Raw genomic sequence first — 15,843 nt, 5'->3', positions numbered from 1 at the left:
GCCTAGCATGCAGGTTGATATTGACAATGCGCCAGTTCTTACTTACACCGGGTAGTGGAATCAAAGAGCACGATGTTATTTTTATGCTATATAATATGTCACATCTATTAATGTATAGGTATCAAATATTGTATGATAAAAATTTTAAACTATTAAAATTAAAACTTAGACAAAGAAAGCACATGAAAGCTCTCCTGAGAAACCGATCTATTTATATCTCCCAAGTTTATTTTATAACATACTCCAATTCTCGCATCTGTGACATTCACTATTTATTTTATTTAAATCCGTGCAATAATTTTAGGAATAGTGTCAAATACAATGGCTGCTAAGAACAAGTAAAGAGCACTGTAAGGAAGAATATAATGACATTATGGAGAATTATGTGAATGTTACATGTTCTCTTTATCCCCAAACCGATTAAAATCAAAATAAATCAAAGTCATCTAATTTTCATTCACATGCAGAAAGAATAAAAGAAATACATTAACATAATTTAGTATCCTTCTTTATTTTATTGGTGTGTATTGGGGCAAGTCACTTTCTTTGCCACCATATAAAACAGATTAATCCTTACTTAAAATGTTAGAACTAACAATACAAATCTATCAACGAGCAAGGTTTATTTTAAAAAATTTTTTTTGTAAGGGCCTGCCATTAACGTAGATGCTTCTGAAGATAAATAAGTTACTTGTCCTAATAGTAAAAATAAAGGAAAGGGGAGAAAGATCCACAGATAAGTTAAGGACTACACTATCTTCTGTGGAAGCAAAGCCTCAGAACCATGAGCACTGTAGAAAAATAACCAGATGTAGAAGAAAAAGTCAAACTTTCAAGGGGAAAAAAACAAAAGCATCTTGAAAGAATAGTAAAAAAGTGATCTGTCCTAGGTGACTAGTCTTAATAAAAATAATGAACAAGAAATTTTTAAAGTACATTATTTGAAGAAATGAATTTCCTTGAATAAAACAGGCAGCTCAGCAAAGATTTGAGAAATCTTAACACTTTTATTACTCAAAGGTTTTATCTCATATTGTTAAAGACAAACTGATATTATTCCTTAATTATATTTGAGGGAAAAGCTGTTTTATTTTTAATTTGCCCAGAATGTGTACGTAAAAATGAAAGCCAAGTGGTAATTCTAGGCAGTGAATTGCACAGAACAATGCTCACTTGGTATTCATCCTAGGTCTTAAATAAATGTAGCCTGCCAAATGTAGCCCACTAGATTTTTCTGAACCTCATTATCCAATTTCTTTTTCTAGAACCTTTGTTTCATTTCCTCCTTCCTATCAGGCCTTTAGTTCACTGTTCTTAAAACTCTGCCACTGGAGTGAGAAAGAAGGAAAAGGAAAACAAGCACACATTTATTTTTCTACCTGAAGCAGCTCTAAACCATTACTGGACGTAAACGATCTCTGACAGCCTGCGTGTCTTAAATGCCGTCTGTCTACAGCGTTGGGGGAAGGGATCTTTAGTCAACCACTGGAAGGGACAGCATGGCTACAGCAACTTCTCTGTTCTTTCTAGACTTTTTAGCAAGAATGTCATTAACTATGCTTATTTGTTATGGACCTTCCAGATTGCAGGGAAGAAGGGAGTGGGAGAAAAGGAAAACGGAGAAGAGAGACACTTCAAGGTTGCTGCACATCACAACCTAACTATTCAAACCAACCCCAAACCATCTTGAAGGTTCATAGGTTGGCCCAAGGGATGGAGAACCTGCATAGCCAGAAATATTTCTACTAAAGACACCTAGCTAGCTAGGAACCTAACCAGATTAAAAAAAAAAAAAGAAGAAGAAGAAGAAGATTTAAGGAGGACAAGGAAATAATAAATCATGAAATATAAATGCTACAAAGGGAGATTTAATTATGTCTTTTTAATCAAGTTTTCTCATTAACATATAGGGTTAGAACACTATCCACCTCACACTGTTTTCCCCTCTGCACTGGCTGGTTTATAGTGAATGTATTTTTTCCTGTTACCTGGAAAAGTAACCAGTGTGTTTTCTATGATGACAATCAATTTTTGCCTTTAAACTTTTTATTTTTTATACAAAATAATAACCATTATAACTAATAAAAAACACAAAGCCATATAAATAAAAGTTAATCTTCCTCAGCCCCTTCTTCCACCATTATATATTTGTGCATAGTCCTTGCAAACTTTGTCCAACCCTGTATAATCATATGTACGAGTATGCGTGTAAATATGTATGTGTTCATGTGTATACCTTTGTCATTTGATTGAACAAAGAAATTGAGATATTTTATAAGCTATAGCACAATTTCACTTTCCTCACTCAGCAACAAATCATCACCATCAAATGAAATAACATTTCTTAAAAAGGTATATAATGTATCCGAAAATATGAATGTATTACAATTTATTCAACTATTTTCCCACGGACTAGCATTCATATTATTTTGTCTTAGGCTTTTGTCATTACAAAAAAATACTGCATCACAAGAACACGCATAGGCACATATATGTGTAAACAGCCATCATTAGTCATTATATTTGTACTTTTTTTGCTGTGGGACGGTCTCATAAACAGGACTTTCAAAAGACCTGCAACAATCTTTCAGAATCCTACCAGCAATAGATAAATACATGGCAAACAGTTACAGAACATGCTACATAGCTAAAGCATTTCATAAAGCAGAGCCCGTATACTTTCAGGCATCAGTCTAAGGTGATTTTTAATTTTGTGATATGTTTACATTGATAGATTTAGTAAGGCTGTGATTATAAGGTAGCTGTATAGGAATCACTGTTAAGAATACAGTCTGTATTACAGTTGAGTTTAATTTACCTTTTTTTGACACTTCTGCCCCATTAAGTTCTTTTTGTGCTTCTTCAATTTTGTCTAAGAAAAACAAAGAAATTTTACAAATCAATTCATCATACACAAATCAGAACACAGAAAAACAAACATGCTACTTATACATGGTGACTGATACATGATAATAAATATTTATTGAATGAATTATTTGTGAAATAAATATGTGTAAACTGTCAGAATAATGATAGATTTATTCCCTCATTTTAAAACTGAATTTCTTCTTTCAATCATGTCTTGGTCACAAGGACCACTTCCACTTAATGTTTCCATAATGCAAATAATGAGTGCATTTCAAAACTGAACTATCGTTAAAAAATGTCTAGGTGCCTAAAAGTACCTAAAAATAAAACTTTCCTTATGAAGACATACAAATGCCCAACAAGGATTTTATTAGAGAGATATAACAAATGCCCACTGGCTTAGAAACAAGTCTAATCCAAGTTCACAGATGGCCTGAGACCTATGCCAAACATGGAAGAACCGGGAAATAAATGAAATGAGGAGCCGAAGAGTAGCTTTAATTAATACCTACCCGTCTTGCCAAGCCTTGGTAACAGGATGGTCATTTATGAAGTGTGAGGGTAGCGAACTGCATTAAAGAGATCTTATGTTCAAAGTACGGACCACAGAACTGTTACACAGGATCCAGTTCTGAAGGAGCAGGTGTAACCCAGAAGTGACACCGAACAAGGCCCTGGGAGGCTTCCAGGAGCGGATGGGAGAGGGAGCCAAATGGGGGCCCCGAGCCGATAGCTCTTAGATCTGAAACTCTGAGCACCACTGGATCGTGTAAAAGCAGCACGTGTTCTACCTTGGCTAACAATTAAATTTTATAAGAATACACCTTATTTGATGATCATGACAACAACTAGTTCCAAGTTTAATACAGGGGTCTAAGTGCTCATGATAATGGCAGAAGCTACAAAATTCCCAGGGAACTATTTTGTACTGAAATGAATACACAACCAATAATTATGTAATGTTATAGTTAGTCCATGGAAGTACCATTTAAAAGCTTTCAAAATATTGGTACTTGAGTCATTTATGCCTTCGGGGATCCACCCCCAGTCCCTAAAATGGTTTCCAAAGCTACCCCTAGCACCACCACTGGCCACAGATGAACCTCCGAAATGCATCCTTTTCCAAACAATAAAAGATGCAGATCCCACCACAGGCCCTCTGAACCCTGGTCCACCTGCTGCTTCTCCCGTCAACCTTGCCGGGAAAGCCAGAAACTCAAGAGAACCTCCAATTTACTGACCAAACTTCTTTTAATTGCATATTGACCCACCCTGCCTACAAAATAAAGGCAGAGTGGGAGGAGCAGAATAAAGGAGACAAGCTAGTCTGAAATATTAGATGCTATCAGCGTTGGTCAAAAATAAGTAAGTTTTTATCCTGACAAATATATCCCCACAGTAATGTCCTATTTCTTTGCTGCTAATTCTCAGATCCAGAATGAGACGTATGAGTAGAGATAACCCATAGAAATATTACAATTTTTCTTATTTATAAATTTTAATCACTTCTCATGAAATGACAACTGAAACTGGAAACTGTCCTAAAAAAAAAAAAAAACCCAAAATAAACAAAAAACCTCTTATTAAATGTAAAAGTGGATCCTGCCTCAGCAGTAATTTTACTTCAAAGAGAAAAATACCAAATGCAAGGGTGAAATCTACAATAACATAAATAACAAAAGGGCAAGGGCCACTTTTTTTAAAAAATAAAATATACTAACTACACTGTAGACCTGCAAAAATATAAAGAAACAAATCATATAATTTAAATCTACAGCTCTTGAGACACATAAAAAGGAAAAAACACTGTTAGTTCTATGCCAGCAGTTCATCCAAACTCAAGAATCATAAATAATATATATGTATTCTATATATTCACAGTAGTAATGACTGTGTTTAAGATTTATGCATGCATAATTTGGCATTATATAATAAAACAACTGTTTATTAATAGAATCAATTGTGGCTCAAAGCAACAAAAACTCATGATGTAACATATATTTAAAGAACAGTTACTATTCAGTATATGGAGGTTGGGCTACCTTCTGTTTGCACGTTAACCAAACAAATTCTTACAAAAACGACCTCAATTTACATGGGATCACAAAACACTACTCTTTGTTCTTAAATTTTCAATTGAGTTGCCTTTTTCTCTTCATAATAACAGTGTATAAATCAGCAGATGTAGGACATCTATGTAAGGGATAAGCATCTACTTAAATGCTTTTACCTAAGGCTCCAGTTCAATAGGTAAATACAATTTTCATGTACAGGGCTTCTAACAGCCAATTTTCAAAGCTTTTGCTTCAATTTTTAGGAAAAAAAAAGTCCTGTTTATATTTAACCTATGCTCTATGATTCTCCTGGTAAAACATGGTGTTTCGAAGACACTCCAAAATCACAGAGAAAGTGGTCATACATTGTACGTACTTAATTGGTTCAGACAAAGCAATTTACTGGTATTTAAAGCAATATTTATCATTTTTTTCACTATGACTTAGAGCAATGAATATATTTTTACATTCCAACCAATTATACATGTGTGCTATTATGTGTATACGTAATTCAGAAACAAACTTACCCACACTCCATCCCCTATCTTTTCCTATTAAAAATGAAAAATGCGGCCTTGCCCAGCCAGCTACATTGATTTTACGACCCACTGCTGGATTCTGAACCAGATATAAGCAGCAGTTACCTACACATCTTTTTTACCTTTTATTTTTTTACCCTTTTCCCTTTACCAAGGCTTACACTTCCCTGCAATAATACAGGATCTCATTATTTTAAGCCTTGGCTTGGGGGGCTGGGGCTGTTGTTTAGAATAGGATCTCAGATTCGGAGCCATCTCTGTCACCCCCTCCCCAGTGTCACTTTTATCTGAGGTAACAATCTCAGAGAACTACACATTCAGAAATAAACTACAGTTTCTCTGTTGCTGTTGTTTAAAGATAAAAATAGATACGCCCACACCATGTTGGTAAATCTAAAGTGAGTAATGCATTCTTATGTAATGAGTTCCTACTGTATTTCAGATGGAATTCTAATTAATTCAATTTTTACTCAATGTACTTGGAGGACCTATCACCTGGAAAAGGCAACATGAATGGCTCCATAATCTTTTTTAAGATCCAGAGGGGCCTGTGGCTGGAAGAGTAACAGGCCAGGAGAAGGGAGAGGGTACTTACTAATCATGTAAGTCATATCTTGGTTCTGCAACTATTAAAAATTTACAACTTTTTATAGATTTTCTTCTCCATAAAGCACAGAAACCGTTTGTTAATGGTAAAGGCTATGAACAATCTTGTACAACAGCTTCCACATTTAAAAACTTTTGTTTGTAAAAAAAATAAAAACTTTTGTTTGTATAAGAAAATGATGCAAAAATATTCTATCATCTATAAATAATTTTAAAAAGTCTCTTTCTTTGTGAAATGTAATCTGAAACCACTGAGCAAAAAAACAAAAACAAAAACCATGTCCTAGAGCCCTTAAGAAACAACCCTTCTTTTAGGGCTCTGGGAAGAAGACTGAATGATTAAAAACAAATCATTAATAACCATAAAGCACTCTTCAAATACAGGTTCATGGTTAAGTTCCTGCTCTCTGGCCGTGTCTACCCTACAGTGAAGTGTGGGGTTCTCCCTCTGCACCACTCCTCAAGAGCCTCGGGATGCAAGACAGCACAGCTCTGGGGACCAACCCACAGAATCCTTAGAATTTGATTCAACCAAAGTTATGTATTTATTGTGCTGAATGTCTACCCTGGGTCAGGTACAACAGGAGGCACTAGAGATGGGAAAACAAAACAAAACAGAATGGCTTTCCTGGAGGGGGGCTCACAGATTATCCTTTCAGTGATCATTTCAGTATCAATTTCAAGGTAAACATGAAGTCTGAATTCCACCATGTGGCTAACAAGGTCTTCAGCCTCCCTCCTATCCCCACTCCCGCTTTCTTTCCTGCTTCAGCCCCACCTCCTGCAGGCTCCATCAGATCCCACCCTGTCCCTTCTCCTGGTGGCATCCTTTCAAGATTCGCCTCCTCCGGGAAACCTTCTCTTAACACCCTTACTCACAGCCTATCGCTCCCTTCTCTGTGCCACCACCAAAAACCTTGCATGTGGAACCCCGTGTCCCTGTGGCAACACAGCTCGTGATCACTAGTCATAAGGACACTAAGATGGACCTGCGTGATTTGCTGTTTGGATCAATGCTGACAATAACCTGCCAAGACATGGAAGCATCGGTGCATTCTGAAAAGAGGAGGATACCTGTACACAGATTTAAAATTGGCACTGGGTGGTTCCACTTAAAAACCGAGCATGTTATCTTCTTTCACATTACAAATGATTTCAACATGTGGGAAGCCATATGGGTACCCTGAAAATACTTGAATCAACTATTTATTACTCCATTCAATCAATGACAAGTGATGTCGGCCTTAATTTTACGAGCTCGTCCTTCTCTCCTGCTTTTCGGATCGGCACCTGTGACCCCTGCTCTAAAACCACAGACTCTCCCTCTCCACTGAGCCCTAACAGCACAAAGCCGAAAGGCTAAGAGTACAATTTTATGAAGTAGATCCTAATGAACTGTAAAAGGCACCTCTATTTACTGAAAGAGATACCATCTGATTGAAAAAGGATCACCATATGTGACTGTACTATTTTTACTACTAAATAAGCATAACTCCTACGTCCTCTCATTACCCATCAGCACAAGCTCCTTACTCTTACTGTTAGCTGCTCGAGCTATTTCAGTAAGACTAAATATATGACAATGACGTAATGTTAAAAACGCATCCAATACCCATAACCATTTATACGCGCTCTTTTAAATGGAAATTATCCCGGTGTTAACTACTGAATCAGCTAAGTAAGCCTACATTTATGTGCCATACATCTTCGTACCTCTGGACTTCTGTCTTCCAGGAAGATGACACTGTACAATAATGCTGAAAATGATAATCCAGACTAGAATAGTTCAAATTGGAAAATACTATCTGAGGTAAACAGGAAAAAAAAAAAAATCAGAGACTCAACTCTGTGCTAATGAATGTGAAAATTCTGATTAATTAGTAAAAAGTTCCAGAAGAAAATAAAATTACTCAACTTGATCCAGGAAGAGGAAAACTACACTGGCGTAATAACTATGGATAAAAATTAAGAAAGTTACCAGAAAATAACATAGAATTACTTACTTACTTACTTATTTATTTATTTATTTAGAGAGAGGAGTCAGGGGAGGTAGGGAGAGGGGGAGAATCCCAATCAGGTTCCATGCTCAGGGTGGAGCCCAATGTGAGGCTCGGGGCTCGATCTCACAACCCTGAGATCGTGACCTCAGTGGAAATCAAGAGTTGGACGCTAAACCTACTGAACCACCCACGTGCCCCTAGAATTACTTTTAAAGGTTCTAGGCGTAGATGGTTTTGTGATCAAATTCTTTCTGATTCTGAAGAGTAAAGCATTTCCTAAACTGTTTCAGAGCATAGGATAACACAAAAGCTGTTCTAAGTCATCTTATAAAGCTGATAGGTCCCTGATATCAAAATGTGACCAAATGGGCAGAAAAATCAATACCAACGCAAGTCCCATGTGTGAATACTGATTTAACAATCTATGTCAAGAAGTACAGGGGCGCCTGGCTGGCTCAGTTGGTAGAGCATGTGGCTCTTGATCTTGGGGTCATAAATTCCAAGCCCCACATCAGGCATAGAGATTACTTAAAAATAAAAATAAATTTTTTTTTTTAAAAGAAGTATATTCAAAGTCTGGAAAGCCACATTCAAGTAGGGTATAAAATAAGTATGCAAAGGTACTTCAATATTAGGAAGCATGTTGTTCTAATTTATAACAGCAACAGGACAAAGGAGAAGGAAAAAGGAAATTTAAAAAATGTACAGAATGTACTTGATTAAATCACATCTCCTTTTTTTAAAGATTTTATTTATTTATTTGACAGAGAGAGAAAGAGCACGCACAAGCAGGGGCAGAAGCAGAGGGAGAGGGAAGCAGACTCCCCGCTGGGAAGGGAGCCTGACATGGGGCTCGATCCCAGGACCCCGGGATCATGACCTGAGCTGAGGCAGACACTTAACCGACAGAGCCACCCAGGCGCCCCTAAATCACATCTGTTGTTAGTTTAAGAACAAAACAAAAAAACAACAAATAAAAAATCCTCAACAATAAATAGAAATAGTATAGACTTCACCATATTAGCCAAGTATTATTCTAATGAACACCCTAAAACAAAGAAATTGGCCACTAATCTTGTTATCACTTCCTTGAGGACCTGACCCGGTCCCACCTCTGATCTGCACCCCCAGCATGGTGCTCTTGCCCCCAGAGCAGCATTCATTACTGCTAGGTTTTCTGGGATCATTTCTAAAACATTAATACACAGGGTTCATTCAGTTGGTAATATATTATTAGCTCCCACGTGTTGGTGTAAAGATACACAAAGCTGAGCGATCCCGCGTGCAGGAACTTTCAGAGGTAAACTAGCAATTCTTGCACATGCTGTAAGGATGTGACCCTAGCCACAGGGGGCTCGGGGGAATGCAGAACTGGGAGGGGTGGCTGTCCCGGCCATAGAAGAGTCCTGAAACACGTCCATGGAAAAGACACAAGGGCTGAACACAAACAGAAGATGAGTGATCCCACCGCAGAGAGAAACTGAGGGCTCTCAGGTAGGGGAGCAGGAGGAGGTTGGGAAGGCAGAGAAGAAAACCAAACAGTGTTGTCAGGAGCTCAGAGCAGTTTGGAAACAAACATGGAGAGTGCAGGTCTAAGGATACGTTATTTGGAAACTACCTTCCTACATATCTAGCAGTTAAAACCATACCACGGAGTTGGTGGAAGCAAAAACATAACTAGTCTACGAAGTGACTGGGCCACAGGTGTTAAGATCTTTGAAAACCAGCTCATCCTTAATACAATGATTAAAGTCCTGGAAATCTAGACTGAGAGCATACAAGGAATGAGGGAAAGGCCATTCTTCACAGTGCTTTTCATACTAGGGAAAAAGAACTACATCATCTATAGTACCTGGCATAAAGTAGGTGTTCAATAAATATCTGTTGACTGAATTCTTGAGAAATAAGTAAATTACGGTACTTCCATATAACAGAATATTATAAAACCATTATATTATAGGTTTCTGGAAGGAGGACCTACTGAACCAATACCTACAGAAATGGTGGCCCCAGATGATATAAATGTTAAGAGGTTTGACAAGGGCTTTTAATGGGTTGCCTTCCTTCCAGTTAAGAACCACCGGTGGGAATGAAAGGCAGCCCCAGCTGTTAAGGAAGAGGTAAAGGAAACCCAAGAAAGAGGCAAAGGGCGGGGGGGGGGGGGGGGGGCGGGAAGGAATGGCTGAAAAAAATGACGAGACCCAGAAATAATTTTGGTTCCAGAGGTCACGAGAACAGTGTTTCACTGTCAAATCAGGAGATGATGCAATCAGTAAAGACTGAAAAAGCTTCCACTGGATCGAGCCATTAGGAGGTCCTTGTGATGCTTTGCAAAGCATGCAGTGGGTGGGGGAGGCTGGAGGGCAGAGGGCTGAGACAGCGATGGGACGGGAGGTAGAGAAGAGAACAGAGCAGAACTGTCTTTCTAAACACTCATCGGAGAAGAAGAGAGGGAACTGGGGAGCCACTGAGAAACACAGCGTCAAGGGAAGGTTGTTTGGTGTGTTTTTCAGAGATGGTATGTCAGGGGAAAAGTCTACTGATGGGAAGGATGAGTTTGAGGGAATGCATATCCAACTGCCTCAATTTTATTGAGATAAGAGGCATGACTGTCTACAAAGAAAAAGGAGCATAGTGTTTCTGTAAGGGGTCTTCGAGACTGGCTATGGTGAGACAAAAATTGTTGATGGGAAAGGAAGAGCTGATCTATTTTAAGTACAAATAAAAGCACTGATGAACAGCGACTAGGGATCTGTGAAGTGGAAACCCACGGATACTGGATGGTTCCAATGTGCACAGCAGTGCTATTTATCCTAACAAAGTCTGGCAACCTGGACGAAGAAATGGAGAAGGAATGCCAAATTTGGACTTTTCCAGGGGGAAGGATAAAGAGTTCGATGAGATGAAGGTCCTAGAGGATGGGTCATCCGATCGGGCAAATACACAAAATGGGCAGTGGTTCAGTGGACAGTGGCTAGGAAGGAACTGGGAAAGGAGAAGACAGAAGAACACAGGGGCAGAGAACAGGAGCTGAGAGTCTGAAGCCAGCAAATCTGGCTGGAGGTCATGATCGATTTCCGATAAGAGGTTCACGGGCTTGAAAAAGATCCAGAGTTTGGCTACAGGTAAAGTAGGGCAGAGATAAAGGTTAACTGGACATGAACAATCTGTTAATCTAATATAGTAATGAGTCAAGGAAAGGCAAAGATCAGGAACAAAAATATACCACAAGAAAACTCCAACTGTGAAATGCTTAGCCTTGTTACACTTTTACGTATACATAAAGGTACACCTTTGTAGACTTAGCAAAATTGTTCATTTGCCCTTCTCAGAAAGCATGTTTCCATTGTGACACTGAGAAAAAAGAGTTCAGAAAGAAAAAAGCTCCATTACGCTTTTAAAAATACGGATCAACTAAATGCCATGTTTCTTCTGTAAGAAAATCATCTTGATATCAAAGCTGACCATGGAAATAAAATGTATACACACAGTGAATAGGTTACCACTGAACCATCTAAGGCTTTTAAATTATTTTTTGCCTCTTAATAACATATCATCTGGTTTCACTTTGCAGAGAGTTCCTTAGTCTTCGTCAGCAGAGCTGGGAACTAACCGTGTTAGGCTACTGTGTGCAAAATACTTTTAATAGTGGGGTAATTATACCTTTTTACCCCTACAGGGGGCTGGGAAGGCCACTGGTTTTCAGAGTTGAGCACACATTTCCTAAGAAGTAAAAAGCAAAGCAAACTCCCAAAGTCTCCTTCCTAAAGCTCACACAGTTTCAGAACCCACGAGAAGTCTGGCCAAGGAGGTTAAGTTTGATGAAAAGCTCCTTCTTCAGATGGCTGCCAAAGCAATGTAGACCAAGGTGGAGTCCCTTAGTGCCAGCCTTCTAGCTCCTGGCTTACGCTCTTTTATAAGTTGCCAAAAACACCCAAACTCTAGCTGTTGCTCATTTATTACAGGAGTCATTTAAAAAATGAAGGAGGGGAATCGGAGGGGGAGACGAACCATGAGAGACTATGGACTCTGAAAAACAAACTGAGGGTTCTAGAGGGAAGGGGGTTGGGGGGGGTGGGTTAGCCTGGTGATGGGTATTAAGGAGGGCACGTACTGCATGGAGCATTGGGTATTATACGCAAACAAGGAATCATGGATCACTACATCAGAAACTAATGATGTACTGTATGGTGATTAACATAACATAATAAAACAAAACTAAAAAAAAAAAACAAACCTGGGTAGGAAGACTGCAGCCCCTATCAATCAAATCAGCACTAAAAGTTTCCCAGGTGATTCTAATATGCAGCCAAACCTGAAATCAGTGTTCTCTAAATTACAGATATTATCGGGTCAAGATTCAAAATTGTGTAAAACCCAAGGAGTTGGGAGAAAAAGTCTTATCAGCTGGCTCCTCGGAGCCACTTTTTATCAGGTAACAGGGCCAGGCCAGCAACATCACCTGCCTTCCCTGGTAGACACCAGGGAAGATGAGGAAGGGAAAGCTCCAGGCACGCTTCGTGGATAAGGATGTCCAATTCAAGGACACTGCTAACATGCAAAGTCAACGCAGACGTTCTTAATAAGCATATCACAGACAGATCGACTATTTATTACCAACATGAGCCCTAAACTAGAAAATAAATTTCCAGCTGAAAAACATATGTCTGAAAGTACAAAAACTGTTTAAACATAAGAAGCTCCCATGTAAAGATGCTAAAAAATTTACATGGATCAAGACGGTTTTCTAATTATCACATTAAAATACGTGGCCCATTTTGGTTCAGATATTATTATTAGAGTATGACAACACTGGTCTCCTCATCCCACTTGATGATTTCTGAAGCCCTGAATGGGAGCAGGTAGTCATGGTAACTATGATGGGGAGACACAGGATTAGGAAGACAGCGTTCTTATCCTGAGAGGCTAAATGCCAGGTTCCACTGCACTTGAGTCACTAACCCAGTAATGGATTCACACACATATACATACATGGGTGCACCTCCATGCATACACACACACACACACACACACCCCAAATTCAGGGGTAAGCCTATTAATGTAGATAGAGATGGTTGAGAGAGAACCAAGAGGTGAGGTTCTCAAAGTCTGAAGAGAATTCTTCTGGCTTTTCAGGCTGTTTCATCTCAATAACACATACAGTTCTCCCTATAATTTTTTAAAGGCCTTTTATTTAAAAAAAAAAAAGAGAAAGAAACAAAACAAAATGAAGGACTTAAATGAACGGTGTTGCTATGATCTAGGGCACAGAAACGAAGAAGCGCAGCGAGCTGTATCTGCCCGCCTTCTATATGCCTGGGGGCTCTTCTTGGGACACCTCCTTAACCCTCACTGGAAGCCCACTCACCACCCTTTTCCTCATCAGGAACAGTTAATGCTCACAGTATGCCCGCAACTGTGTTAACTCTACTATGAGCTGGGGTAAATGATAGTTTGATGTTTCAGATTTCTGGTTCCACTGGTTCCAATTACTGCAGATACAAATCAATCGATATTCTCTAAGAAGTGAGGAAAATGGGGGGGCGGGCAGATGAAGACTAGAGATGTGAGGGAAGAAGAAAAGCAGTATTAGAAATAACTGCCCAAACCCCCTTTGGGTAGAAGAAGAGTATTTAGAGACTCACAAGACTGAACAGAAAGTACAACTGCATTTCTTCTAGAATTCTAATTGGATGTCAGGCCGGCGTAAGGAATACTTTGATATTTCGGTTTTCTACTATATACCTGGCAAAGAGCTATGACGTGGTCTTCCCAACTACCTGCCACTGGATTTCTCACCACTGTACTGGCCCCTTCTGCCCATGGAGGCCCCACCACTCGCAAGTCTGGATGTTATGGCTGCAGCAGTTCGAGCCCTGGCCTAGTGGCTGATACCTAGCATCCTTTCAGCAAGATTCAACTCTGGAGAGACAAACTCCAAGGCAGTACACCATACTGAAGAGACTGAAAAGGCTTCTCTCTATATGACATTAAGCAGTTAACTGCATTCTAATGAAAAAAGAAATGAGAGTTTTTTTTCACTTGTATGCTTACCACAAATTTAGCAGACACAACACACTCATCATCTAATGCACAGATGGCCACCTCTCATGGTTGTATTTAAAGTAATTTTATCTGATTTTGTCTTTTGTTTTCTTGTGAAAAGGAGAGACAGAGAAATTAACATGTGAATATTTTGCCTGAAACACATTATTCATTCAAGAAATGTTGACATTGGGGCGCCTGGGTGGGTCAGTTAGTTAAGCAACTTTTTGGCTCCGGTTGGAATCTCAGGGTCTTGGCATCGAGCCCCGTGTCAGGCTCCCTGCTAGCGGAGAGTCTGATTCTCCCTCTCCCTCTTCCCCTGCTTGTGCTCTCTCTCTCAGGCTCTCTCTCTCAAACTCTCTCAAATAAACGAAATCTTTAGAAAATAAGAAAATACAGCTTCCATATTCCAAAGTTTAAAAAAGAAACAAAAGAAGCCAATTTTTTTTAAAAAACTAAAAGATTACCAAAGTATTATTAATGTATTGTCACAGCATTATAGTTCAAATAATAATCATAAGCAAGAAATGATATATAACAATTTTTTTAATTTTCTGCTTTTTAATTTTTTTTTTTTTTTTTTTTTTTTTGAGAGAGAAAGAATGACAGAGAGAGAGAGAAGGAGAAGGGTGAGGGTCAGAGGGAGAAGCAGACTCCCTGCCGAGCAGGGAGCCCGATGCGGGACTCGATCCCGGGACTCCAGGATCATGACCTGAGCCGAAGGCAGTCGCTTAACCAACTGAGCCACCCAGGCGCCCGATATATAACAATGTTAAGTAAATGAAGCCAAGTATCTACAGGCCCAGCACGGAGTAGGCATTCAATAAAGGTCTCTGCCCCCAGAAATAATCAGAGCCAAGAGGAAATTAAATAATTTCTGAACTACCACTAGGAGTCAGGTTTGTACACAGCAAAGCTGAAAAAGATACCAAAAAGAAAAGAAAATGATTTCTAGAACTATGCTATCCGGTGTTCTTAATTCCTTTGGGTATGGCAGGGGGAAGATAAGAATTTAAAGATGAGAAAACCATCCAGAATTAGAAAGACAAAAAAACAAAACCCAAGGAGTAAAACAATGTATACAGTGTATTTCCATTTGTGTCAGAATATAAAAACGAATGTGTGCACGTGTGTGCGCTTTTGTATGTACCGCTGGTGTTTACAGCCAGCCCTGAGGAAAGGGGTCCACATGAGAAAGACACATACCTCATTGTATCTTTTAATGTCTTCTCTGTTTGAATCAGTTAATAGTGTGAGATTTACTTAGGTTTTGAAATTTAAAGAAAAATCTATGGTACAAGAATAAAACAATTATTTCAACTACACAAATTAACCACTGTTAGCATGCTGGCACATCAGATTCCAGGTTATTTTACACACACACCCACACACATACGCACTCTTTTAAAAATGAAATGACAGGGCGCCTGGGTGGCTCAGTCGGTTAAGCGACTGCCTTCGGCTCAGGTCATGATCTTGAAGTCCTGGGATCGAGTCCCGCATCGGGCTCCCTGCTCGGCGGGGAGTCTGCTTCTCTCTCTGACCTTCCCCCCTCTCATGTGCTCTCTCTCTCTCTCTCATTCTCTCTCTGTCAAATAATAAATAAAATCTTTATAAAAAATAATAAATAAATAAAGTTTCATTGGGCACCTGGGTGGCTCAGTCGGTTAAGAGACTGCCTTCAGCTCAGGTCATGATCCTGGAGTCCCGGGATCGGGTCCCGCATCGGGC

At 39.2% G+C, this 15,843-nt stretch overlaps 1 protein-coding gene across 1 annotated transcript in view; it reads right to left on the bottom strand.

Annotated features, from left to right (window-relative positions):
- The window catches only part of HIVEP1 (HIVEP zinc finger 1), a 137,245-nt gene that overhangs the window by 64,631 nt on the left and 56,771 nt on the right, over positions 1 to 15,843 (bottom strand). The window contains 1 exon segment of the mRNA XM_034985680.1: positions 2,819 to 2,872. Within this exon segment, the coding sequence (XP_034841571.1) occupies positions 2,819 to 2,872 (54 nt within the window).

This window comes from Mirounga leonina, unplaced genomic scaffold (assembly GCF_011800145.1).
Source record: "Mirounga leonina isolate KUSES-001 unplaced genomic scaffold, KU_Mleo_1.0 Mir_366, whole genome shotgun sequence".
NCBI classification, from domain to species: Eukaryota; Metazoa; Chordata; class Mammalia; order Carnivora; family Phocidae; genus Mirounga; species Mirounga leonina.
This window is presented reverse-complemented; position numbering and strand designations above follow the sequence as displayed.